The following is a 27,489-nucleotide window of genomic DNA, read 5'->3' as shown; positions in this document are numbered from 1 at the left end:
GAGCCACAGTACATCTCAGATCTATGGACTAGGAAGATGATGAACCCTATCAAGTGGGGCTGGGGCCATGACAGGGTATTCCCCAAAACCTTTGACAGTATTATTATGTTTCCCTGAGGGACATTTGTCTGGAAAGACTGTAGCTGCTGAATGATACTTTACTAGATGCAGAAAAAAGTAGGTTTCACCATTAGACCACAAGATCAGCTCTGGAGGGGCTGTCAGCAATTATCTAGTCCAACTCTCATTTTACAGATAGGGAAACTGAGGCTTTGCTCCATTGATTTGCCCATGGTCACACCAGGCAGTAAGAACCCACATCGCTTGACTACAGATCCCATGCTCTGCGCATTATACCAAACTGCCCCTACGAGTCCTAAGACCAGTCAGGAATTAGATTCCTAGCTTTGTAAGCAACCTCAGAAGTCCTATATAGTATAAAGAAGTTAAAATATCTTCCAGGACCCCGAAAAGCACGAACCAGCTCTAAAGTGTTCCCAACAATGGTGATCCAGCTGGAACACTTCCAGTGATGGGGAATGCAGCCCTTTTTCTGTTTGCGGGCCAGTCTAATTGTTAGGAAATTCTTCCCTCCACTGAAGAGAAATCTGCTTTGAAACTTCCTTTCCCTCCCCCTCCACCTTCCAACTCTACCCACTGGGCACCAACAGAATAAGTGGAATCCGTCCAGCCTTCAGAGATCATATATCCCTGTTAGCAATGCCTGTCTCCAGGCTCAGCCCTCTAATTCCCCCCAAGCTGTGTATCTCCCTATCTGCCCCCACTATCTGCACATCATGGGAACAAAGAAGCTGCCTTACCTGCTTTTTAGTCCATGACCTGAATGCACCATTCAGTATTTTAGCTCCTTGGACTATATGGGGAGGTGGCTGCTTACCAGATTTGTGTGACCCTAAGGAAAGGAATTGTTGAATTAGCTCCTGGAGGCACAGCTGCGGCTCAGGAAGTCACTACTTCCTACTGCACCCCCCCCCTTCCCACCCCCAGACCCCAGACACACTGGCCCTCCTCACCACAACAAAAGGAGACAGCCTGGCAGATCGATCTTCTGGGGTACCAGGGAATTCAGGATCCCTCCCACTTCACCAGATCCTTTGTTTTTCATGATTAAAATAGCTTGTAAAAATCCCACCTCCTCCAGGGAGCATTCCCTAACTAAGTGGAATAGAGAAGGTGTTTTCTTCCCTCAGATCTCACTGTTTAAACCACACAACCCATTTCCACATAATAATAGTAATATCAACAACATTTATATAGTGCTTTCAGATTCACAAAGCACTTTACAAATATCTCAATTTATCCTAACAGACCTTCCTGACTCTGAGAGGTGAGTACTATTATTGTCTTTATTTTACAAATAAGGAAATGAAGCAGACAGAGGTCAAATGACTTGCCTAGGATCATCCATCTAGTAAATGTCTGAAGCAGGATTTGAACCCGGGTTTTCCTGACTCCAGGTACAGCACTCTATTCACTGTGCCACCTAACACAGCCTTCTTCCAGCGCAGGCCTAAACACTGCAGATGCTATTTTCTTCTTACTCATTTATCCTCTCGTAGCCTCATTTGATTGCCTGTCCGTGCTTTGAGACTTTGCCTTGGAGAGAATTCTGCACCTGAAGGGCAGAGCCAGGGTCTGTATGGGACCTGGCCTACCACCCCAGACAAAAGCTGCCTTGAAGAGGTACTGATGGCAAAGGCTTTTTACTAGATCCAAGAGGAATCTAACTGTGAAATAAAGTTACGTTTACATTTTCTTTGAAATCTAAAAGGTGTTTTCTCTCTCTCTCTCCCTAGACCAGAGGTACTAAGCAAATTCATTGTGGTTCATCAGGACTTGGCCTTGGGACACATAGGGACAGCCAGTAAATTTAAAACTTTGCGTTCTTTAGCCGTAAAATGGAGACAAGCTTTGCTCTACCTTTGTTACTGGCTTGTTTTGAGGAAAGTGTTCTATAAATCTTCAAGGGTTAAAGAAAGTGTTTGAAAAATGAAAGCTTCACCAAGTTTACAGAGGATTTCACATTTAGGCAATCTCATCTGATTTCATGACAACCCTTTGAAGGTAAACAGAATAAGCTGTGGTGTCCCCATTTTACAGATGAGGAAAACTTAGGGACAGGAAGGGAAGTCACACAGTGAGTTGGTGGCAGGGGCAGGATGAAGACAAGGACCCAGATCTTCTTATTCTACCGCAGTATTATTGGATTTGACTTCTGTCCACTGTGTTGCCTCTCTCTCTATAAGATACTAGAATTATTCCCACAAGCCAACACATCTCAAACTGTAGTCCAGTTGTGAGTGGGGGGCCCAAAGTTCTACCAAAATGCTCCCCAATTTTTGTCCCTTTCATGCTCCTTGCATGATGCCCTGGGGGTCCACGTCATAGAAAAGGCCATGATGAGAAGAGAATCTGTGAATAGAAACCTCATTCCCTTATCCAAGTAACATTGTGCTTGAAGGGGGGGGGGTTGGGGGGGGGAGAGGGAAGGAGAGGCGCAACTCCAGCCAACCTCAGGAAACTGAAATACCTTAGCAATAAGGAGGGCCACATAGTTTTAACATTAAAAAAAAAAAAGTTAAGCATTGGGAGATGCCATAAATGAAAATCTGGATGCCAGGTTCTGTGTAAAAGTTAAGCAAGTCAGTGGATTCCCTAAGAAAGTGATTGGGAAAACAAACATAACCCTCTAAATTTAATGAAATCCTTCTATCCTCCATAAAAAGCACTTTAACTCAGTTCTCGGCGCTTCCCCGTCCAGTTTATTATTTGCTCCTGAAAAACAGTCCCATAAGGACAAAACAGGGTACCGGGGAACAATCTTATTAATCCCGTTTTACAGGTGAAGCACCAAAGGTCTGAAGAAGGCAAGTAACTTGCCTCAGGTTATCAATAGAATCAATCATCTGACTCTGAGTTCTCCCATAAAAACAGTGCTAGAAGGCTGAGCACATAGATGGCAGGACCTGGAATCAATCAGCAAGAAGTGATGTCAAATTCAGGCTCAGACACTTACTAGCTAGGTGACCCTGGGCAAGAAGTCACTTAACCTCTGTCTGCCTCAGTTTCCCCATTTGTAAAATGAGGATCATAATAGCACCTCCCTCCCATGGTCAATGTGACAATCATTTGAGATGATAATGATTATAACTCGCTTAGCACAGTGTCTGGCACATAGTAAGCACTATAGAAATGTTAGGTAAAATTTTTATCACCACCACCATCATCATCCTCCTCCTCATTACTTCTGTCTAGCTCCAGAACTAGGAAGATGCTGGGAGGGACTGGACTTTGCAGAGCCCCACTGGGAAGCTCAAGGGGGCAGCCAGTGTGGAAAAGGCCCCATCTTCCCCTGACCCTGCATATAGGAAGGAGCTCAGTTTCACCAACCAATCAAGGAACAAGCGGTTCTCTACCTTTGAACGTCTCTAGCAGATGCTTCCCCATATACCAGCAGGCAGTTTCAAAGTTCGGAAACTGGGTTAGACTGCCGACCTTCAATCTTCTTTCCACTTCGTAAGCTCTGCGATCCAAAGCAAAATGTACTTCAGTGTAATGAGTCACAGGCAAGGTCAGTGACTAACAGTAAGGTCAGGCCTGAGCCAGGCAGGCTGAGCTAAAACAACAGCCTGGAGACAGAGAAATGCAAATGCTGTATGGCTTCACGGGTCGGGCTTAGGATTGATTTCTGGTCGGCTGGGCTGGCACCTCAGGTCCAGCGTTGAAACAACATGTAATGAATGCTGGGGATTAAGTTGCTTTGGTGGACACCAGTTCCGGAGGGCATGCATGCTGGGCTGGCAGACAAAATGTGGAGTGGCAGAGTTATGAGACACTGATACTGTCAGGGAAGGGAGAATCTTCTAGCCCCTCTGAGAACTGAGCAGGAACCTCGGAGAGTAGCTTCCTTCCTTTCCTTTCCTTCCTTCCTTCCTTCCTTCCTTCCTTCCTTCCTTCCTTCCTTCCTTCCTTCCTTCCTTCCTTCCTTCCTTCCTTCCTTCCTTCCTTCCTTCCTTCCTTCCTTCCTTCCTTCCTTCCTTTCCTTCCTTCCTTCCTTCCCTTCTTCCTTCCTTCCTTCCTACTGGGTCAGCTAGATACTCCCCTAGGGGACTGTCCCCTTAAGACCCCTATAAATCCTAAGAGCCAGTTTTCCCTTTCGAGGCATGGGAGGGTCAGATTGGAGAGGAAACCCCATTATTACTTCAAGCAATCAAGAGTGGGACATGTGCCTCGGCTGAACAGTCTGTGGCAAAAGGGAAAACCCTCAGTGACCAAACTCCACAGTTTTCAAAATGCATAGCAACAGTTTCCAGGGAGAATTAGAACCAGGGCATTGGGGGAGGAGAGATGGGGGAAAACGAAGGGGGGGGGGGGGTTAGCACATTATTAATAAACACTTGAAGCACAATACCTCATCTGCATTTCAATACTCAGGCTGTGAAGGAAATGTCCTGAAAATGCCAGGCAGTCTACAGGGGTTAGTGTTGCATATATCCAACCTATAAGAGAGGAAGAAACGCAGGTGTCCATAGGCCCTCCCACCTCCGAGGTGGCAGGACAGGGGCCTCCCAAAAACATGCTCGGCTGCTTCCCCCCAAGAGGCAAGGTGGGGTGAGGCCAAGGCCTGGAGGAATAGAGTCCTTTCTCCTGGCCTGGACCCCAGAAAAGCCTCCTCGATCGCCTCCTTTTCCAAGTTCCTACTGTCAGCTAGTTATCACAGGGGCATGTATGCACATTCCTCCGTACCTAGGTTACAGGGTCTATTGTGGGAGAAAGCACCGGGCGCATCTCGGAGTCCGAGATTAAACAGGTTACCTTCACGCCTGAGCACCTCTCTGCCTGGGGAAGAGGTATAGAGGACCAACCTCAAGGAGCGATGGGGACCGCAGAGATCATCCTATCCAACCCCCAGGGCTTTAGAGGGGAGAGGGGCAGCTGTCCAGGTCACATCATGAGTTAGTAACAGAGCCTGGCTAGAATCACCATCGTCTGACTCCTGATGCTCTTCCCATAAGACCACCCTGCTCCTCCTGCTCCCTGCTCAGTGAATGCATAGGAAAGAGGAGAGCCCGGGGCAGGCGGCTTCCTAGGGCCCTTCCTCAGGCTGGGATACAATGACTCACAGGCTGGGGGTGGGAGGGAGGTAGCAGTCGGGCACATTGTTCAGTGCCACTGACAAAAGCCAGGTTTTGAGGAAGTGCCAGCTGTTTAAGCAGCTGCTCTAATATGGTGCAGACACGGCTGGGTTTAGCCTGACCCCTGAGGGCAGGGCTCAGTTACCTGTTGGCAGGGAGATTTACACGGGCTGGCATTAAACAGAAGGCACTGACTTTGGCGGGGAGGGGCAGCAATCTTGATAGCTAACTTAAAAAAAACAAAAAAACAAAACGAAGGGAGAACTGAAGCTCCCCCTCATCAACTACGGCTGTTCTCCCTCTACTTGAACCCCCCCTGAAACAGGGCCACCTCAGGCCAGCTTTGGGCCTGTGCTGTCCAAATGCACCCACATCTGGTGAGACACTGTATGTAGCATGAATCCTGCATGCAGGTGACATGAACAGAGCGTGGGAGTGACTGTGGAGAAGGCTTCATGGGACACCATGAGACTGGGGGCTCAGCCTGGTATGGGAATGGGGAAGGAGGGGGAGGGGCTCTTGAAGGGGGGAAGGAGGGGGAGGGGCTCTTGAAGGGGGGAAGTGGGGAGGAGGAGGGGGAGGAGGAGGAAGGCTGAGAGGAGACCTCCTACCCCCTCTCACCAGCGGCTCCACTCTGGCAGCAGACGTACCTGAAGGAATGAAGAGGGTCTGGCCTTGCTTCACTGTGCACTTATAGCATTTGTCCACTTGGTCGGCAAAGAACATCTCGCTGTGATTGGCTGCCGACTGCCAGCGCTCGTACAGAGAGAGATTCGCCGATGCTGGCTTGATGAGATAAAAGATCTTCTCCCCCTGAACGAGAAAGAGCATCGTGAGGGAGAGCAGATCGTTTTCCAGATAACTGGACGTGATAGAGTGAACTCCAAATGTTCTTGGACTTGAAGGAATCCCTCTTAGCCAAACCAGGAAGGAGGCCCCACGGGCAATATGGAAAATAGACACGAGGGCTTGAGGAATCCAATTGGGGTATGACATGTCCCCACGATTGGACAGGGAGGGACTCAAAGGGTCCCTTTTAATTTTTTTTTTTTTACATATAAGGTATTTTATTTTTTCCGTTACATGTAAAGATAGTTCTCAACTTTTGTTTATACAAGCTTTACAATTTCAGATTTTTCTTCCTCCCTTCCTTCCCTCTCCCCTCCCCTAGACAGCAGGTAATCTGATATAGGTTATATCTATATATCTATATACATATATATATATATACACATATACACATATACATATATACACACATATATATATATATATCCATAATAACATTAATCCTATTTCTGCATTAGTCATGTTATAAGAGAAAAAATCAGAGCAATGATGAAAAACCTCAAAATAGAAAAAAACAACAGCACCAAAAACAAAAGAAATAGTATGGTTCAATCAGCATCTATACTCCACAGTTTTTTTCCCTTGGATTTGGAGATCCTTCTCCATCATGAGTTCCCTGGAACTCTTCTGTACCATTGCATTGGTGAGAAGAATATAGTCCATCACAGTAGGTCAACACTCAATGTTGATGATACTGTGTACGATGTTCTTCTGGTTCTGCTCATCTCACTCATCATCAGCTCACGTAAGACCCTCCAGGTTTCTCTGAACTCCTCCTGCTCATCATTTCTTACAGCACAATAGTATTCCATTGTATTCATATACCACAACTTGTCCAGCCATTCCCCAATTGATGGGGTCCCTTTTAATTTAAGAGAAAAAAATCCCCTCGTTTTCCACATAGATTTCCCAGGAGTCTGAGCAGGTAGATTAATATTAAAAATAATAATAATAGCTTGCATTTATAGAGTGCATTTTCAACATGTTATCTTATTTGACCCTCACAACTATCCTGTGAGGTAGGTGCGATGATTATCTCTATTTTTACAGATGAGCAAACTAGGACTTAGGGCAGTTAAGTGACCTGCCCAGGGTCACGCTGCTAGTGTCTGAGCTGGGACTTGAACTCAGGTCTTCCTGACTCCAAATCCAGCCTTCTATATACATACTGTGGCACCAAAGAGGCTTTTTATTAAATGCCTACTATGTGCAGGGCTCTGTGCTAAGGGCTGGGGCTACACAGATAAACACACAGGCCAAGCTTTCAAGAAGTTCATGGTCAAATGGGGGAAAGACAACTCTGCAAATAGCCATAATCCATGCAAAGGAGAGGCGCAGGAAAGGGCTGTGAGAAATCTGAGGAGGGAAAGGTCACTGTCAGTGGAGGAGATGGGTACGAGGACTTGGAGAGAGAAATGTCAGAGGCAGCTTCATGAAGGAGCAGCATCTGAGTCAGGCCTTAAAAGTAAGAAAGGTCTTCAGTAATCTCAAGCCAGGGGAGTTTCCATTTGACACCAACACTCTTCTCCTTGACTGGGCACCTGCCTCCAAGCACTACTGACCACCCAGGATTCCTCCTCTGCCCTTCCAGCCAACAATGCCTGGAGACCCAATTCGAGGCCCACGCCTCCTGGAAGCCTTCCCACACTGACGTCTCCATTATTTGAGCTCCTGTTTTGTTCGTTTCTTACCTACCACATCTCGTGGAGTCCTTGCCCACAGGTTAAGTAGACTTTGGTGAACCGACAATCAAGCTTACCTTGAGCACATGGTACCAAGCTGAGGCCCCTCCGGAGTCTATGTGGAAGTCTGTGTAACTGTCCTTCACACAGATCAGGCAATACTTGGTCACTTTGGGTTTGGCCAGTAAGGCATCATCGGGCCAGTAGTTTTCTACCCAGGATAGCTTTTTCACAATCTCTGGAGGCTCTACAAAGCTGGACATTCTGAAGGCAGAAGAATGGACAGATGATTCAGTAAAAAGATGCAGTGGGCATGGGGAAGGAAGAGGAAGAAGAGGAGGAGGAGGAGGAGGAGGAGGAAGGTACTGCAAAGCTTATTCCCAGGAAGGCTCTTGTCTCATTGACATATCAACAAAAGCACCAGACTCCGAAGTCAAGAAGGTCTGGTTAAAGAATCTTGCCTCAGGGCAGCTAGATGGCGCAGTGGATGGAGCACTGGCCCTGGAGTCAGGAGTACCTGAGTTCAAATCTGGCCTCAGACACTTAACACACACTTACTAGCTGTGTGACCCTGGGCAAGTCACTTAACCCCAATTGCCTCACTAAAAAAAAAAAAAAAAGAAAAAAAGAAAAAGAAGAATCTTGCCTCAGACGTAGCCTGGCTACGTGACCCTGGGCAAGTCACGTCCCTTCTCAGAGGGCCAGAGTTCATCTGCAAAACGAATGTAAGAGCCAGTTCCCTCGCAGGGCTTCAATAATATATGTACAAAGTGCTCTGCCAACCGTGGAGTGCTATTTACTGAGAGCTATTCTCGTTACAGGGGGAGAGTTTTTCCCCAAGGAGTCTGTTCTCTTGGAGCCTTGTAAGGCAACACTTTCCATTTTGGCCTAAATACGTGTTTTGTTTTGACCATTGTAGTACTGAAGAGAGAGATTGTTGTTTTTCTCCCCCCACACAACATGGGGCATTTTCGGTGTCTTTTAAACGACAGCATCTGTTCTTCAAGCTCCCGGCTCTACTCTGGTGTTTCTGCTTCACGTCAAATCTGGTTAGTCTAACTTCAATTAAAATGAGCAAGAAAGGATGGAAATTCTCATTCGGTTCAAGCCCCGCTGTCTTGGGCGAGACACCAAACATCTTGGAGGAGGTGCTTCCCTCCACATCCCATCCAGGACAGTCCTACCTGGCCCACAGAATGAAGATTTTGTCCTATTGCTTAACTCTGCAAGAAATGGAAATGACAAAACTCCTCTCTGAAAAGTTTTCTAAGCACTGAGCACTTGATGAGAAATCCAGCCCACACCAGAGCACGGGGAGAGCTAAGTAAGCCAGGAGAGAAGTAATGCCTAGGCAGAAAAACCAGAGGCAGCTACCATTACCTTCTGACCATGTTACAGCCCCTCTATGCTGGGTTCTCTTCTCCCTTTGAAAAGAGCACGTTCAACACGTTTCCTTTTTTCGGTGCTAGCTGAGCTGCAGACATCCAAGGTGTCTCCTGAAGCTATTTCCCTAGGACCTTCCTCTCTGGCAATGGGCAGATTAACCCAAAGAAGTGTAGGACTTTGCTAAAGATCGATGCCAGGAGACCTAGACCCCAGATTCTCTAACTCTGAAGTCGTACCTTGCCTGGAGAGCTGCCTCTTTCTCAATCTGCTGGCACACCTATCTTACACATACACAGTGTTTCCCCCTAGACCCATATTCCAGGTGGTTCACATAGGTTAAGTCTGATTTCCCCAACTAAAGGATAAACTCCCAAGGATAGTGAACAGGACTTGGCACAGAGACAGACCTTAAAGATCATCTGATCTATGGCTTATTTTATTTTAATTTCTTTTCTTTTCTCCTTTTTTTTTTTTGAGGCAATCAGAGTTAAGTGACTTGCCCAGGGTCACACAGCCAGAAACTATCTGAGGCTGGATATGAACTCAGCTCTTCCTGTCTCTAGGGCCAGTGCTCTATCCACTGTACTACCCAACTGCCCAACCAATGGCTTGTTTTATTTATTTATTTTCCAGTGGCTTATTTTAAAGAGGAGGAAATTGAGGGTCAAAGAGAAAGGACCCTAGGCCACACAATAACTAGAGGTCAGTCTATGACCAGAGAAGCCAGGTCTCCTGTCTCCTTCCCAGATCAGTGTTCTTGCCTTTATGCCACATTGTCCCCCATCCTCCCCTGCTCCTGTCTTCCCCACAGGACTGAGCGCACAGCATGTACTTGATAAATAATTGTTGATAGACTGGTTGTAGTTTGAAGATATTTGCATGGTATAACAATGAAATTTAAGTAAAACCTGGAATTGCCCCACAGATGCCTTTCCATTTAAACCAGGTATTCTTTTTTTTTGGGGGGGGGGAAGGGGCAAGGAGGGTTAAGTGACTTGCCCCGGGTCACACAACTAGTGCCAAGAGTACAAGGCTGGATTTGAATTCAGGTCTTCCTGAATACAGGGCTGGTGCTTTATCCTCTGCCCCACCTAGCTGCCCCCTAAACCAGATATTCTTAACTATTTTAGGGTCATGTACCTTCAGAATAAATTTTTTAAATGCAAATAAAATGCCTAAGATCATAAAAGAAACCAATTATGTTGAAATAAGGACAAAATTTGGTTTGCCATCCAAGTTCATGGGCCCCATGAAATCTATTAGCAGACACAGACTCAGATTAAGAAACCCTGATTTAAATCAACCTGCATTTCTAGCTTCTACCAATTCAATTTAGTTCTACCCTCTGGATCAGTCTAACCTCTTGAGTTAAGATGTCAATTCTCTTGAAAGGAATAGCATATTAATTGCTATCATTCATGGATACCTTAGTGTAAATTAGTTTATTAGACTCTTTCTGATAAAGGGCAGGTTCTGCTATGGGGGAGAAAAAGAGGTCTCTAGCACAGAGAACTTCCTGTGGGAGAACAATCTAAGGGTATAGTGGGCGTTTCTGGGTAGAAGAGGGAAGCATGGGTCCCTGGAAACTTTCTGGGCTATGATGATACAACAGAAAGGCAAAAGGAGGTTATATAGTGGTGCCGAGAACAAATCTGGGCAACTTCATAATTTGGTCATTCTTTATCAGAAAGAGGAAAGAAAGACAGTCCCACCCACCTCTCTGTGAATGGCTGAGCAGTCCACATCACAAAATCAAAATAACAAGGCTGTCCGCCATGGCTACTGTTCCAAACCCAAGGCAGCCTCCAGAATCTGAAGGTTCCCACTTGATAATTAACCACAGAGTTGGAAGGGACATTTGAGGTCTTATCATCCAAAGGGTAGCCAATTAGGAATTGCCTCTCAAGCATTCCTGTCAAAGACAAGTCATCCAGTCTCTGTTTGAAGGTCTACCATGAGGGGACCCACTACCACCTGAGGCAGATCTAAATCTTGGAAAGTTTTTCCATAGGTCAAGCCAAAAAGGTTCCTCTTTAAAACTTCCCTCCTCTGTTCCTAGGGCCAGACACACACAGGAGTCTGCTGGCTTTTCTTCATGGCCAACTGAGAAGGAAAAGTATGGAAAGATAACAGGGAGGGACAAATTTTCCAGACCACTGAGATGACAGGATCATAGATTGAGCTGGAAAAGAATTTAAAGGTCATCTACTCCAACATCCTCATTCTACAGAGAAAGAATGGAGGATTAAAGAGATTACTGGTCTTGCTCGAGATCACACAGTTAGGTAAGTATCTAAAATGGGATTGGAACCCAGGGGAAAGGGCATCCTGATTCTGAGTGCAGAACTCTATCCTTTGTGTCAACAGTCTCTCATCTCAGGTGTCTCAGGTGTCTCAGGTGTCTATGAGAAGAACAAGAAATTAAGCCACTTATGAGCATTGGGGAAACAATTTCCCAAAATCCAATGACAATCATTAACTGAGGGAGCCGTGGTCCCCGGAGGGGACAGAGATGATTCCAGTCTCTCCACAAAGGCTCTTGGGGCAAAGGCTGGCTCACCTGGTGTCAGAAAACTCCAGGTTGGTGACGTTGAGGACCCGTTTCCGGTTGGTGCTATAGTAGTAATCAACAAACTCCTTCAGTTTCATCTTGCAGTCTTTCTGTTTGGTGACATCGGTCACATCCACACTCCTCTCTGGGCCTGAGGAATTCAAGCAAGAGAAAGATGAGCCCCATATCTCTGAAATCAGGAACCCAGCGTCATCTTGTCTAGCCAGAAAATCTCTGAGTTTCACAGGGCATAAGATCGCTGGATGGGGTCATCTAGTCCAACTGATACCTGAAGAACAACGTGCTCTACAACCTACCCCTCTGTTGTCACCAGGCTGCTGCTTTAGATGGAGACGTACCCATCTCTTACGTGGCTGCCGACAAGTAACGGACAAATGTGGAGCCCGTGTGTGGCCAATACAGAGACATTAGGAGGAGGACTGTGTGGCAGAATTCTAGGGCTCTGGATTCTAATTCTACTCTCAGTCCACCTTGTAAAATAAGCTAAAGATCCAGGGTGCTGCCTCACCCTCTAAGGAGGTTTAGAACTTCCGTAACCTCAGGATATGCTGGCCAGGGAGGACTGCCCTGAGCTGGTAGCTCTCTGCAAGCCTAAATAACTATCTTTCAGCCAGTCACGCTGAACTCCTCTCCCTTCTCAGGTTCCACTTCGATACAGTCTAGACAATAACATTTACTCTCCTTTCAGGGTTATGATGAAGACTAGCAAGCAGCAAAGTAATGGGATCCCCAAATCCCTCCCCTCTGAGAGAAAGGGTAGGAGGAAATTCAATTCAACGCAATACAACAAGCATTTACTGAATTCCTACCACATGGCAGGTGCTAAGAAAGGCACAGAGAGGACAAAGACAAAAATGAATCATCCCTGCCCTCAGGAATTGTACCTTCTACTGGGGGGAATAACACATACCCAGAGAGAAATACAAACACTCCCCATTTCATTCCTGGGGCCCCTCCCAGAAACTCCACCTAAGGAGGGTGCCCAGGCCAACCAGCTGCTCATTTCCTACTGGGAAATTTCCTTCTCTATCATGCCCCTCACCAGGTACCTTCTGGCCACCCCCCTCGCCAGGTCCCTTTCCTTTTCAGCTTCCTCTTACTGTTGTCTTCCCTATGGGAACAGAAGCTCTTCAAGTGCACAGGAGACCTTTCATTTTACTCATATTTGGACTCCCAGTACTTGCTTAGCACAGTACCTGACACACAGTAGGAACTTTGTAAATACTTATTAAATACTAGTGGATTCTGGAGATGGGTCTTAAAGGGGTTTCCTAGAACAAGAGATAAAAAGGGGAGAGCATTTGCTCCTCCCTTTCCTTAGCAGCCTCTTTTCCCAATAACCTTTGCCACTTACACCAGAGAGCTGACCCCGAAGGAACTTCTGCCCTGGGATCCCATTCTCCAGATTGGTGACTGACCTGTGGACCATTATTTCAGGAAAAAAACCTATTCATGCTTCACTTTCCTCCTCTTCTCCAACCACCTCCTCCAGTCTTCTCACTGACCAAGTACAATCTCCCCACACACTTCTGGAATAAGAACCATGATCAAAAAAACTGCCAATATTTTATGAGTGTGTCACTCAACTCATTCATGGCCCCACTCACCATCCCTGTAACTTTCTGGACCAAAGTGCCCCTCCCTGGCCACCACTTCCATATCCGAGTTGTATATTGTGAGCTTCCAGAGGGCAGGAACAGTCTGCTTTTGTATTTGTATTCTCCACACTTAGCACAGTGCCTGGCACATGGTGAGTGCCTAATAAATGCCTTTTCATTCATTCCATCACTCATCCATTCATCCATCCATCCATCCATCCATCCATCCATCCATCCATCCATCCATCCATCCATCCATCCATCTATGCATTCACTTAGAAGGATGCTCTAAGAATGAGAGGCTGCCTGTGCAAAAAGGCACACAGAAAGAAAAGGAAATATAGAGTGCATGAGGCAACTAACGTGGACTCAGCAAGGAAAAGCAAGGTGGAGTCAGATGGAGAAGGGCTTTAAATACCAGAGAAATTTGTATTTACCTTAGAGGCAATAGGGAGCCACTGGAACTTAAGTACAGGAGGGACATTATTCCCCCCAGTATTTTTTCTCTCTCTCTCTCTCTCTCTCTCTCTCTCTCTCTCTCTCTCTCTCTCTCTCTCTCTCTCTCTCTCTCTCTCCCTCCCTCCCTTGCTCTCTCACTCTCTCAGTACGTGGTGCTAAGACATTAGGAATAGCATTTGGCAGCTATGAAAGGCAAAATGGAAACCATGGGGATCGATCATCCAGCCCCAAGATGACTTTACTCCAGTCTCTGCTATGCTGTTTTAGTTCAATTCTGCATACATTTATTAAGTACCTACTATGTGCTAGGGACCATAGAAATCAAAAGACAAAAATGAAACTTCCCTCAAAGAAGCTTATAGTCTACTGAGTGTAAACAACCCATATGCGAGTAAGTAAATACAAAAGGAGTGAGGGAGGGAGAGGGAGAGGGAGAGGGAGAGGGAGAGGGAGAGGGAGAGGGAGAGGGAGAGGGAGAGGGAGAGGGAGAGGGAGAGGGAGAGGGAGAGGGAGAGGGAGAGGGAGAGGGAGAGGGAGAGGGAGAGGGAGAGGGAGAGGGAGAGGGAGAGGGAGAGGGAGAGGGAGAGGGAGAGGGAGAGGGAGAGGGAGAGGGAGAGGGAGAGGGAGAGGGAGAGGGAGAGGGAGAGGGAGAGGGAGAGGGAGAGGGAGAGGGAGAGGGAGAGGGAGAGGGAGAGGGAGAGGGAGAGGGAGAGGGAGAGGGGAGGGGAGGGGAGGGGAGGGGAGGGGAGGGGAGGGGAGGGGAGGGGAGGGGAGGGGAGGGGAGGGGAGGGAAGGGAAGGGAAGGGAAGGGAAGGGAAGGGAAGGGAAGGGAAGGGAAGGGAAGGGAAGGGAAGGGAAGGGAAGGGAAGGGAAGGGAAGGGAAGGGAAGGGAAGGGAAGGGAAGGGAAGGGAAGGGAAGGGAAGGGAAGGGAAGGGAAGGGAAGGGAAGGGAAGGGAAGGGAAGGGAAGGGAAGGGAAGGGAAGGGAGAGACATCATTGAAAACATCTTTCATCACTGAAAACCTGAAACAGTTGGGTTTTTTTTTTATACATAGAAGAAAGCATAAGGAAATTCAGACAGTTATATTACCATTGTTAATAAATTGTCTCTTAAAAACTCTATTTAATAGGAGTCCACTGTTTGACATACAATACTCTTTTCTTGTTCTGTGCATACTGAAATATTCATGTTTTTATGTTTATTAAGTCCATAACAAAAACCATTATATGTAAAAGGAAGTTTGTCCAATTGAATCCTATTTTAAATGTCTCAGGATAACTTATGAGGAATTCTAGAGTGAATTACATCCTAAGTGGGGTGAAAATCTTTTTCAAAAGTGAAAACTACAATCTGTCTCTACCTCTCCTCTAGCTGCTGTTCTATTCCTCCCTTTCAGCTATTCTGTGTGATAGCGAGACTCGCCTGTTTACTCTTCCCCACACACAACATTCTGTTTCCCACCTCAGCACCTTTGCAGCCCCCTTGTCCGGAATGCTGTCCCTCGGGGCCTGAAATCCCTAGTTCTTTTTGGGACTCAGCTCAAGTGCTCTCTCCTACACAGGGTATTTCCTGACACGACCCCCTCCCCTTAGTTATCCATCCTCAAAATTACTTCATACTTACTTTCTGATACATTATGTATTACTTCTATTTTGTGTATGATTTATTTTTTATAAATTGTGTATACTTATATTACATATATGCTATTCATCTCCCAACTGTGACCCCAGGGTAAAATGTAAGCTAAGAGGTGGGGAGAAAAGAATCAGACACATCCCACCCACCTGAAATATCCCCTTCCCAATGTCAAATATGTGTGTTTTGAAGTATGGATCTTGGTAAATCAAACAGGACACGAGTGGGTGGGTCTCCCTGGGGCCACGACCCAACTCAACCAGGATCCTCCCAGGACTCATGAATGTAGTACCTACCCACATAGTTCTCAACGTCGCTGACGTAGAACGTGGGGGCTGGGACAGCCAGCCCTAAGCCATCCTTCTTGGGGACCAGGATGGGCTCTGTGAAGCCACGGTCCTCCAAGTAGTCCAGGGTCAGCTGGCTGCCGGGCACTTTAATGACAACATCATCCGCACTGAAATGGGGGAGGGAAACACCAGGCTTACTAGAGAAGACATGCCCATTCATTTCCCAATTCCCTACCGCGAGCACCCAGTCCCTCCCCAACTGAGACTTTTCTAATGACACATGCAACCAGAGATTATTTTTGGCTGCAGAAAACGGCACAAATGGTGAGAACCAAGCCTTTGGGATTCCTGAGGAGAAAATAACAGTTTACCTCTACACAGTCATCCTCAGGTAGTGTTAAGTATTGTTGTTCCCATTTTACATGTGAGGAAACCGAGGCTCAGAAAATGGCTCAATATTACAGATTAAGTGTTGGGGTCAAGATCCAAACTCAGCTCTCCTGGCTCCACATCCCAGCATTTTTCTGAGGATGTGACTGTACAGTCCAAAGCTCAAAGTGTTTTGGGCCTTTAATGGTACCAGAAAACTCCTCTGTTAATGTATCACTGTGGTTAGGTACCATGATGTACTGCAAACACCTTGTACTGACGCCTCTGCAACTGATTAGCTCTGAAACCTAGAACAAGTCACTTGTGAGCCATAAAAGAATAAAGCTGGATGTAAAGAATTTAAAGTAGGAGGCAGCTAGATGGCATAGTGGATAAAGCACTGGCCCTGGATTCAGTAGGACCTGAGTTCAAATTTGGCCTCAGACACTTGACACTTACTAGCTGTGTGACAAGTCACTTAAACCTCATTGCCCCACAAGAAAAAAAAAAAAAGAAAGAAAGAATTTAGAGTGAAAGGGACCTCAGAGATCATCTCCTTCAACATTCTCACTATACAGATGAGGCACCTGAGGCCAAAAGAGGTTTAAGACAGCTAGGTGGTAGAGCTGAAGGAGCATCAGGACATGGAGCCAAGAAGACCTGAGTTCAAATCATGCTTCAGACATTTCCTAGCTGTATGCCCCTGAGCAGATCACTCAATTTCTTCCCATTTGTGGAAACCTCAGTCTCCTCATTTGTAAAATGAGAATAAAAATATCATCTTATTTTACAGGGTTGTTGTGAAGATTGAAGTGATTTGCAAATATATAAATACTAGCTATGATCATCATCATGTTCATCTCTTCTTCGCCATCGTCGTTGTCATCATCATGCTCCTCAGACTTAGCCAAGGCCAAACAGGTAACAATGGCAGGGCTGAGACAAGAACTTCTGTCCCCCAACTGTGAGCCCAGACCTCCTTCTCCTACAACCAGAGGTTCTAAACCTTTTTTGTGTGTCATGGCCCCCACTGCCAGTCAGGTGAAATCTATAGGCCCATTGGAATCATGTTAATTGCATGAAATGAATCATATAAAAAATTTTTAATTAAAAAAAGAAATGAATTATATAGGATTCCAGAGGTAACCAATTATATTGAAATTCGACTACAAACACATTTTAAAGTCTTAGGACCCAGCTTAAGAACCCCAACCTCTATCATGCCGCCTCTCCTCCCTGAGCCAGTGAGGATGCTAAGACCAAAGGGATGCAGTGACCCGCCCAGGATCACAAAGCAAATAAGGAACAGAATTCAAATCCAACTCCCTGAGCTTAAAGTTCCAGCTTCTTCCCGCTGGTTGCCCAGCGCTTGATGACTCCCACGGTCCCTTCCTGCTCTAAGACACTGAGTTACTGGGGGACTGGCGGGGTGGCCGGCAGTTCTGGCATACTGGTCCTCAGAAAATGTCTTCTGCCTTCATCAGCCGGGATACTGATAATTAAACATCCCTAGCCCTGGGAGCAGCTTCTGAAACAGCTGGAAGCAGCAGCAGCAGCAGCTGGAGCAAGAGCAGAAAGGCTCAGGTTCTCCTGCTCAGCTCCCGGTGCTGAACAAAGGGGCTGAAGCCAATAGGGCCTTACTGCTCTCCTCCCCAGCTGTGAATGGACTCCTGAGAACCCCCGTGTTAGCTCATAGGGACCAGAAGACTTGTTGGGGAAAGGCCCAGCGGTGAATAATCCTCTCCTGCCCTCTGCTGTGCATTCCCCAAACTACAGAGGGCCAGTGGAGGACACCATCACCCTAGAAGTAGGGACCACCCCAGCTCTAAAGGGAAGGGGGAGGGGGGAGAAGGATAGAAGGGGGGGAAGAGAAGGGGAAAGGGGGAGGGGAGGAAGAGGAGGAGAAGGAGAGGAGGAGAGGGAAGAGAACAAGAGGAGAAGGAAGAGGAGGAGGAGGAGGAGGAGGAAGAGGAAAAAGTGACCTGTGAAGATCACAAAGGGAAGAGGTATCAGAGGCAGGATTAGAACTCAAGGCTGGATTCTAAAACCAGTGTTCTTTCCATACAGCCTCTAAATGGAGAGTGATGGGTCTTTGTGGTAACTTCCCACAATCCCACCAGTAACCCTGCAAACAGCCCACCATGGTTCCTGGGGTTATAGATTTATATTTGGTAGGAACATTAAATGAGATCTAGTCCAACCTTCCCCTCCTCCTCCCCTTTTTACAGATGGGGAACTGAAGCCCAAAAAGATTTATGTGACTTGCCAAGGTCCCATATATAGTAAGTGGCCTAAGAAGAGATTCTGAGATTTGAACAGAGGACCTTGAACTCATCTCCCATGTTCTTTCCTCTCTAAGACACTGACTCATCTTGGGCTGAGTGAGCAGAAGGGGTGACAAAACACTGCCTTTTGACCTGGAGCCTGGGAACAGATCCATCTCAAATGTTTTTCCTGCTGGGGAAAGAGATTAGAGGAAGGGGCTATGAGGTTCCCCTTGGCAAGGGAAGAGTCAGGAAAGTCTGTATTGCCTGGCCACTTCCCAAGACTGGCAAAGTCTCCCTATATTAAATGATACAATATTTGGAGAGCACTTAGCCATGCCTGGAATATACCAGGTGCTTAATAAATGCCTGTTTCCTTTCCCCTTCCCCCTAAAGAGTCAGAGAAGGATCTGAGTGAAAAGGGAACGTAGAGATCCATCTAGCCAATAGGTTCTTAACCTGGTACCCCTTAATATTTTAATTTTAATATTGTAATTATTTAATCTTAATAATTATTTCTTAATAATGTTAATAAAATATTGTATATAAATATTTGTATTTTAATGTTTTGATAACCATTTCAGCAAGATGGGTTTCCTCCGTTTTGTTCTGGTTTTTTTTTCGGGGCAATGGGGGTTAAGTGACTTGCCCAAGGTCACACAGCTAGTACGTGTCAAGTATCTGAGGTCAGATTTGAACTCAGGTACTCCTGAATCCAGGGCTGGTGCTTTATCCACTGCACCACCTAGCTGCCCGGTTTCCTCTGTAATACTATAGATTTTATTTTTTGCATTTAAAAATATCATTCTGCGAAGGGTTTCACTAAGAATAGGTTCCACTAGACTTGCCCAAAGGGTCCATGACAAAAAAAAAAAAAAAAAGGCTAAGAACCCTTGTCCTAGTTCAATGCCCTCATTTTACAGATGAGGAAACAGGCCCACAGCAGTTAAGCGACTTGCTAAAGGTCAGATTAAGCGACTTGCTAAAGGTCACAAAGGCAACAAGAGGCAGCACCAAGGAGTGAAAACCCAGGTCTTCTGACTCCAAATCTTTCCACTCTTGATTTGCTGCCCACAAAGACTGAACGAAAGAGAGAAACTGAGGGAAAAGATCGAGATAGGAACCATAGCCATCATCAGTGGTCAGTCGTTGAATGAACAAAGAGGGAAGGAGACCAGATTAGGAACTCTGCGGGTCTGAGCAAAGAGTGGCACTGAGTTATGTCCCTGGCACTGAAGGGTACGTTGGGAAGCCTGCTGAAGATGGCACCCAAAGTTGAGTCCCGGTTCTGCCACTCACTAGCCCTATGACCTGGGGAAAGGTCCCATAACCTCTCTGGGCCTCAGTTTCTCATCAGTAACATAAGGAGGTTGGGCTGGATGGTTTCTGAGGTCGCTCCCAGCTTTGTGTGATGCTAGATGCTATAGTACAATCCTCAACAAGACCCCTGGAACTGAAGGGAATAGACAGCTTGAACAGAACAATGGTGTCATCCCTAGGCACTTTGCCTCCCAGGGGGCGAAGCATTTCCCCATCAATTATCTTATATAATCACAGGGATCCCACAAAGCCCCTGGAGGTCCTGGTCCTCCCCACTCAGAAATGGCTAAGGATTCTCTTTCTCCTAGTGCGCAAGGACAGATGGAGGTATGGGTACAGCAGGGAAAGGGGTGGGGTGAGATCCCACATGAGCAAACATATGCAAAGAACTGGAGGGAAAATTAGTGCCTATTTATTAAGGGATGACTAAAAAAACTGTGATATGTGAATGCAATGGAATATTTTGGGGGAGGCAATCGGGGTTAAGTGACTTGCCCAGGGTCACACAGCTAGTAAGTGTCAAGTGTCGGAGGCCGAATTTGAACTTGGGTCCTCCTGACTCCAGGGCTAGTTCTTAATAGAATATTATTGTACTGTAAAAAATGAACATGAAGAAAGAATTCAGAGAAAGGTTGAACTGATTTAGAGCAAAATAAGGATAACTAGGAGAATAATTTACACCAAGACTACAATAATGTAACAGAAAACAACATTCAGAACAATGCTCAATGCAGTGTCCAATCATGACTTCCACAGTCAAGAGATATAGCAGCATGCCAATCAGCAAAGAGGCGATGTGCAAAAGGTAGAGAATGCAGAGAATGAAGCATACGTTTTTAGACATAGCCATGTTGATTTGCTTTGCTTAACAGTACTCATTTGTAACCGGAGAGACAGCTAGGTGGCTCCGTAATGCATAGAGCCCAGGCTTTGGAGTTACAAAGGCCTGAGTTCAAATCCTGCCTCAGACACTTACTAGGCATGGGACCTTGGGTTCATCACTTAACAGTTGCCTGCCTCGGTTTCCTCCTCTGTAAGATGGAAATAATAGCACATACCTCTCAGGATTGTGAAGATAAATGAAGTGAGTGAAAATAAATTGAAGATAAAATGAGTTAATGGTTGTACTTTGCAAACCTTGAAGTACTATATAAATACTAGGTAAGATTATTATTTTAACAAGAAAGGCTTCTATTCAGTGGCTTGAAGGCAGGTCAATAAGAAGTGATGGTAGATTGTTATTTGGTTTTTAAAGAACCTCAATAAAACATTAAAAAAAAAAAGAAGAATCCAGATCTGGAGTCATAGGAACAAGGTTCAAATTCTAGTTCTGCCACTCATTAGCTATGTGACCTTGGAGCAGTCATTTAACCCTGATAGGCCTCAGTTTCTTCACTTATTAAGTGAAGTGATTAAACTTGGCGATTTTTATGGTCTTTTCCAGCTCTGGACCTATGACTCCATGATCATACCCCTTGATATCTGTAATTTGCATCTCAGGTCCCAGATGGGGCCTCCTGGGGGACAATCAGGCTTTTATAAAATATGCTGGCAACACTGAGTTTCCCTTGACCTCTGGTTCAAGCAGATGCCAGGAACCAGTGAGCCGGCTGTCTCTTGTTGCTTCTTCTTCCCAAAAGAATAAGCTCTGAGACACAAACGATTAAGAGAAGGAGAAGCTTCCCAAGAAGGCCTGTTGATTCATTCAGGACATCAGCTCCTGACCTCCATCTTGGGAGAACCAACTTAACTTCTTAGCATCCTCCTGAGCCTCCCAAACCCCAGAAGGAGGTCAGGAAGGGTTCATAAAAGACAGGGGCCCTTTAATCTTGTAAATGATCTTTGATGACTGGACTGTTGGGGGTGGGGGGCAGTAGGAGAGGCTCTGCTGGTGCAATGAAATGAGCGGTGAACTTGGAGGAAAAAAGACCTGGGCTGGACAAAATATGTTTAGCTTCTGGTTCAGGAAAATGCTAAGACCCAATGTCTGATGTTGGTTCTTGTTCCCAAGAGAATAGGCTTTAAGACACAACAGACCAAGAGAATAAAAAGACAGTGCCTCACCTCTGACCACAGGAAAGTCATTTACCTTCACTGGACCTGTTTCCCCATCTGTAAACTGGGGAGGGTGGGTAGTCATATCACAGTACTTTCCTCTCAAGGGGCTATTGTGAGGTCCAAAAGAAATCACGAATGTTAAATTCACTGTGAATGTTAAAGTGCTATATAAAAGCCAGCGATCATTAGCAAGCCAAAACAAAGCTAAGCAGCAACCAGAAGGGTGCCCAGGGTGCTGTCTTACAGGCACTCAGGCCAGGCCTGGCATGAAAGGGAAGGTCTAAGTTTGTTTTATCAGCTTTATTGACTCACGATTCAATGACCTCTCCTGTCCTCTAGGGCAAGCATAGACCCTCCCTGAACCTCTACCCCATTCCCCATCCGACTCTCTGATGCCGTCCACAAGAGGGACATCCTTGTTCCCCCAATGCTGAGGGGCTGCATAGAGGCTAATCTCCCATTCCTGGGAAGCAATTCAGATTTGGCAGCTTCAATCAGAAGATGTTTCCAGGCAGGATGGGGGATGAGAGGGAGCCTTCATAGGGAGCTTAAATACTGTTAATATTCTTTTTGGTTTTTGTTTTTTGGGTTTTTTTGCAGGCAATGGGGGTTAAGTGACTTGCCCAAGGTCACACAGCTAGTAAGGCCGGATTTGAACTCAGGTACTCCTGAATCCAGGGCCAGTGCTTTAACCACTACGCCATCTAGCTGCCCCGTTAATATTCTTTAAAAAAAAAAAAAAAAAAAAGGAAGAAGAAAAAGCTGTCTTTCCCACATGCAGAATTCTTTCATATGCCCAGGCCCAGACATCCCAATTTCAATTTTCCTAGCAGAGGCAGCTGATCACAGAACCACAGACCCCTCAATAGAAGGCATCTCGAGATGAAGTCCTGCCTGGTCCCTCCTACTTCTTAGGCAATCCAAGCCACAAGAGATTAAATGATGTACCCAAGGTCACACAGCTTCACTGGCAATGGAATTAACTGTTCTCTAAACTGACCCATTTGTAGCTAGGTAACTAGACCTGCTCGTTTTAAGCACAGGGCTGTAGCTTCGTAAGATTTGAAAGTGGAAAAGACTTTAGAGATCACAGAACCATCAGAATTTAGAGCTGGAAGAGATCTCAGAGGCCTTCAAGTCCAATCACCTCATTTTACAAATGAGGAAACTGAGGCACAGAGATGGAGTTGGGTAACTTGTCCAGGGTTACACAGCAACTAAGGATCTGAGGAAGGATTTGAACCCAAGTCTTTCTGACTACAAGTCCAGCATCCTAACCACTCTACCACACTGCCTCTGGTACTCATTCTCTCATCCTACAAAGGAGAAAATTGGCAGCTATGAAACGTTTCAGTTAATTAGTCGGGATGCCACTAAGCTCACAAACTCCAGCAGAGATGATTTAACTACCTAGTGTTCCAATAACATATGGCCCCTGGCCCCCACAATCCTCTCACTTGAAAAGGGATAAGAACTATGTTCTCCAGACCCCCAGTCCAGAGTCTTCCTACAAAGGGGGTCAGGGTCTCATAGGGACCCGCCCTCTTTGGCCCGTGTACCCACCTGGGGAAAGTTCGGCTCCTCAGCTCTTTGATGAACACTTGACTCCCATTCTGGACAGGTTTGACATCTGTCGTCTGCCCTGTGTCGTGTTTATGCCAATTTCTTTTTTTTTTCACTAGAAAAGAGAGGAAATGGTCAGTAAAGAGGATGGCAGAGGCTACCACCGCAGCCCCTAAGAGGGGAATCTGAAGCCCCTGCAACATGTCCAGGAAGTAATCTCTGCCCACCACCACCCCCCCCCCTCCCTCTGTGTGCCCCATCCCCTCAGCCTCCTAGTGGCCCAGAAGACGCATCCAGCTGCTCCAGCATTCATGGCCTGAGAGCTGCAAGGGGCGTCAGAGACCATTGGTATCAAACTCAGAAATGGGGGAGGCTCAACCCTATGGAAGGATCCCTTCGGGGACACCTATTGATTTAGGAAACCACAGACTAACAGTATCTATGCTCTACTGTATTTTTATTTATTTTGTTAAATATTTCTCAATTCCCTTTTAATCTGGCTCTGGCTGCACTTGTGCTTGGGAGCATTGCTGGGTCGTAGTCTTGGTGTCTGACACCTCTGATCTAGTCAAACCCCACCATTTTACAGATGAGGGAACTCGGGACTGTGGAGATTAAGTGACTTCCCCAGAGCCCTACAGGTAGCACCTCATCACAGGTGAGATGGGATCTAGGTCACTGACTCCAGAGGGGGTGGTCTTCCAAGAGGCCATTCTGTGGGAAGGAGAACACAGAGCCAAGGCAAGTCCTTCCCACAGGAGCACAAGAAGCAGCCTCTGGTGCCATTTTTCATTTGGAAAATAAGATCTATCAAGTGCCCGATGGGCAATGGGAACAGGTATAGAAGAAGATTCTAATAGCCTTAGTAGCCCACAAGCAAATGGCCTGTTCTAATTCTAACCCCGCAAAGCAAAATGAATTATAAGGAGTCAAAGAGCAGGGGTGAGATCTCCTTATTAGGGACAGAAAAATGAATTCTCTGAGGCCCATATGAATGTACGGAAATCTTTCATTAGGCCACGACAGTGTAACCCCTAAACTTCAGATTGGAGAAAATGGCTGGACATCATTTTAAAAAGAAGAAAGAGGAAACAAAGCAATTTCCAATGAGAAATCGATCCTGGGATGTGCAGGTTGTAGCAACTAAGGACCATCTTTCCATCATTCACACCCTTTACTAGCCAGACTTCTATCAAAATAGGCCCAGCTTAGGGGCAGCTAGGTGGCGCATTGGATAAAGCACCAGCCCTGGAGTCAGGAGGACCTGAGTTCAAATCCAACCTCAGACGCTTGACACTTACTATGTGACCCTGGGCAAGTCACTTAACCCTCATTGCCCTGCCAAAAGAAAAGGAAAAAAAAAAAGGACCAGCTCACATTTACCTAGTCTTGTGCAGTTTGCCAGTTATTTTTCTCATGTAAATCTGGGAGGTTAAGGTAGTGGAGATATTCTAGAAAAATCAGAAATAGCATGGCTTTCTTGGAAAAAATGCTAAGCCACTGCCTAGCACTGCACTGGACACATAGTAGGTGCTTAATAAATGTTTGATGATTGACTCATTTATTGATTGACACAACACTAGAGTTTTAGAACTCAGAGTATGGAATTCATAGTGCCCAAAGGATTTGAAAGGTTCACAGAATTGCAATAATTAAGCTGAGAGAACAGCAGACTGAGGGGTGATGTAATAATTGCTTTCAGAATACTGAGAGTTATTACATAGAAGACGGTAACCAACTGTGCTCTATATCCATTGTGGGGAAAACAAGAGAAATCCTGACAGTAAAGACATTAGCAGAGAACACTGGGAACATTAATCTCATTTCTTTCCCTGGAGATAGTCAAAATTAGGGGAGATAACCATCTGAGAGGGTTTCTGCAGAAAATGGCCTTTGTCAGCCCCTTCCCCCTCACTTTCCTTTATCTTTGGGGTTGCATCTCTCTGCCCTGGCCACTCAGCACACCTCATCTTGCCCCACACATTATAATCCTGCAAAGAAAGAAGCCTTCCGAACTACTCCCTCTACCACCCTTCAGGGCTCTGTGATGGGTACCCACAAGGACTGAGCAGGTTGAGATGCTAAGACGTGAATTATTAGCACAAACTCTCTAGACAAAGATTTCCCAGAAGAGGTCCTGAAACAAGTGTGAATTATTCAGAATGTCTATGGAAAGAACAGGTATTCACAGAATCACAACATCTTGGCATTGGAAGGGACCTTGGGCAAACCCAAGCCAAACCTAACTTGAACAAGAATCCCTTCTGTGATATACTTAGGAAGTGGTCATCCAGCTTGCTCTAGGCAACCAGGTGTCACCGTGGGGAAAGCACCAGGCTTGGAATCAGGAAGCCCTAAGTTCAAATCCACCCTTAGATACTAGTTGTGTGATGCTGGGCAAGTCACTTTTACCTCTTCCTACCTCTGTTTTCTCATAAATAAAATGGGGGGGGGGAGATGAATGAATGAATGAAAGAAAATGGGGAAGGAGCAGCTAGGTGGTGTGGTGGATAAAGCACTGGCCCTGGATTCAGGAGGACCTGAGTTCAAATCCGGCCTCAGACACTTGACACTTACTAACTGTGTAACCCTGGGCAAGTCACTTGACCCTCACTGCACACAAAAAGCAAACAGATAGATAGATAAAATGGGGATAGTAATAACATCTTTCTCTCAGGGTTGTTGTAAGGATAAGATGGGATAACATTTGCAAAGTGCTATGAAAAGTCTTAAAGCACCCTATAAATGCCAGTTGTAGTATTATTAATATCAGTATCATTATTAAAGTCGTCTGAGGCAGCCTGTTCCATTTTTTGGACAATGCTACTTGTTTGGAAGTTTATACTGAACTGAATGTGCCTCTCTCCACCCCCCCACCCCCGCCCCAGCTTTGTCTCTGGGCCTAAGCAGAACAAGGTTAAAATTATGGTGTGACTAGTCTTTGGGCTCCTAAAATTTGGAGGATGTGCCCACCAACACACACACACACACACACACACACACACACACACACACACGCCCCCCTCCTTCTGCTGAAAGTCAGACCAGGAACCAGGAAGGAACATTCCACTGACATAACACAGGGAGGTTGGTGTGCAAGAGAATCACAAACACCCATCCGGTTTAGAAGAGAAGAGTTTAGCCAGCGGAGGTAAAGGGCTCATTATCCCCTATCCGATTTAGGATAACCATTAGAGAATAACACCAGAGTCTGAGGATCAAGTCTCCTCTCTGGGTGCACTTGGGTTTGTAACTCAATACCCACCGCTGGCTGGCGGTGCAGCTGCTGCAGCGTTTTCTGTGGGCCCTGGTCACAGGTGACTCTGGGGCTGGCAGAGGACATACAGGCATTATCTCTACTGTAAACCCCCTCAAGGAATCTCCTCTAAGGGCAGGGTTTACAGAAACTGTTCTCTAAGAGAGAAAAAAGCTTAGAGAACTGAGGAGGAGCCGCCTCGGAACACCCGGAACCACACCTCCCGACCTTAACCCTAACATCAGTAATAATGCAGATATGTAAGGCTCCAAGGAAAGTTAGCCATGGCTGAGTCTCTGGGGAACCCCTGTGTTTAGGCTGATTTCTGCTCCTAAGGCAGGCCTTTGCTTGCTCTGACTGCATCTCACTGGATTACCCCATCTTTTTGGTTTTCTAATTTTGGGGTTGTTTTTTTTTTGGCCAGGCAACGAAGGTTAAGTGACTTGCCCAGGGTCACACAGCTAGTGCCAAGTGTCTGAGGATTTGAACTCAGGTCCTCCTGAATCCAGGGTCAGTGCTTTATCCACTACGCCACCTAGCTGCCCCGGATTACCCCATCTTTTACAGTGACCTTTATAGAGGCCAAGATTTGGGCCTCACATTTCCGTTCTAGGCATAGGGCAGCAAAACGAAATCTCAACATCCATTATGTCTAGCTGGAAAGGTTCAGAGAGGGCTTCATGTGGAGGGGAGCATCTAAGCTGAGCCTTGAAAGAAGGAGAGGCTATCAGCAGATGGGGAGATGAAGGGAGTCTGATCCAAACATAGGACACAATCAACAGAAGTTTGCAGATAGGAGTGAGTGGCGGGGAGGTTGGGGAGAGGTGGAAGATGGCGGGGTAGAGAGTAAGACCAGATGATCTGGTTCAAATGCAGAAGGAATGGAAGTAAGCAGTGTAAAATAATTCTGGAAAGGGAAATTGAAGCCATATTATGTAGAGCTCTGAATGCCAGGGTAAGATTTTTGCATTTATATTCAAAGGTCAGGTCACCACTGAAGGTTTTGGGGCAAGGGAATCACATGATGATAC

The 27,489-nt window shown here is 46.1% G+C and overlaps 1 protein-coding gene across 3 annotated transcripts in view; it reads right to left on the bottom strand.

Moving 5' to 3' along the window:
- Positions 1-27,489, bottom strand: part of PHF2 (PHD finger protein 2) — a 198,822-nt gene that overhangs the window by 44,714 nt on the left and 126,619 nt on the right. For all 3 annotated transcript variants that reach the window (XM_043975714.1, XM_043975716.1, XM_043975715.1), the window contains 8 exons: positions 23,203-23,317; positions 15,635-15,795; positions 11,634-11,775; positions 7,765-7,951; positions 5,807-5,969; positions 4,433-4,520; positions 3,438-3,544; positions 822-913 (listed from right to left, as the gene is read on the bottom strand). In XM_043975714.1, coding sequence (XP_043831649.1) covers positions 822-913; positions 3,438-3,544; positions 4,433-4,520; positions 5,807-5,969; positions 7,765-7,951; positions 11,634-11,775; positions 15,635-15,795; positions 23,203-23,317 — 1,055 coding nt within the window. The remainder of the gene's footprint in view (positions 1-821; positions 914-3,437; positions 3,545-4,432; positions 4,521-5,806; positions 5,970-7,764; positions 7,952-11,633; positions 11,776-15,634; positions 15,796-23,202; positions 23,318-27,489) is intronic.

The sequence above is a fragment of the Dromiciops gliroides genome, chromosome 1, assembly GCF_019393635.1.
Source record: "Dromiciops gliroides isolate mDroGli1 chromosome 1, mDroGli1.pri, whole genome shotgun sequence".
Classification (NCBI taxonomy): Eukaryota; Metazoa; Chordata; class Mammalia; order Microbiotheria; family Microbiotheriidae; genus Dromiciops; species Dromiciops gliroides.
Note: the sequence above shows the minus strand (reverse complement) of the source record. Positions and strands in the feature narration are given on the sequence as shown.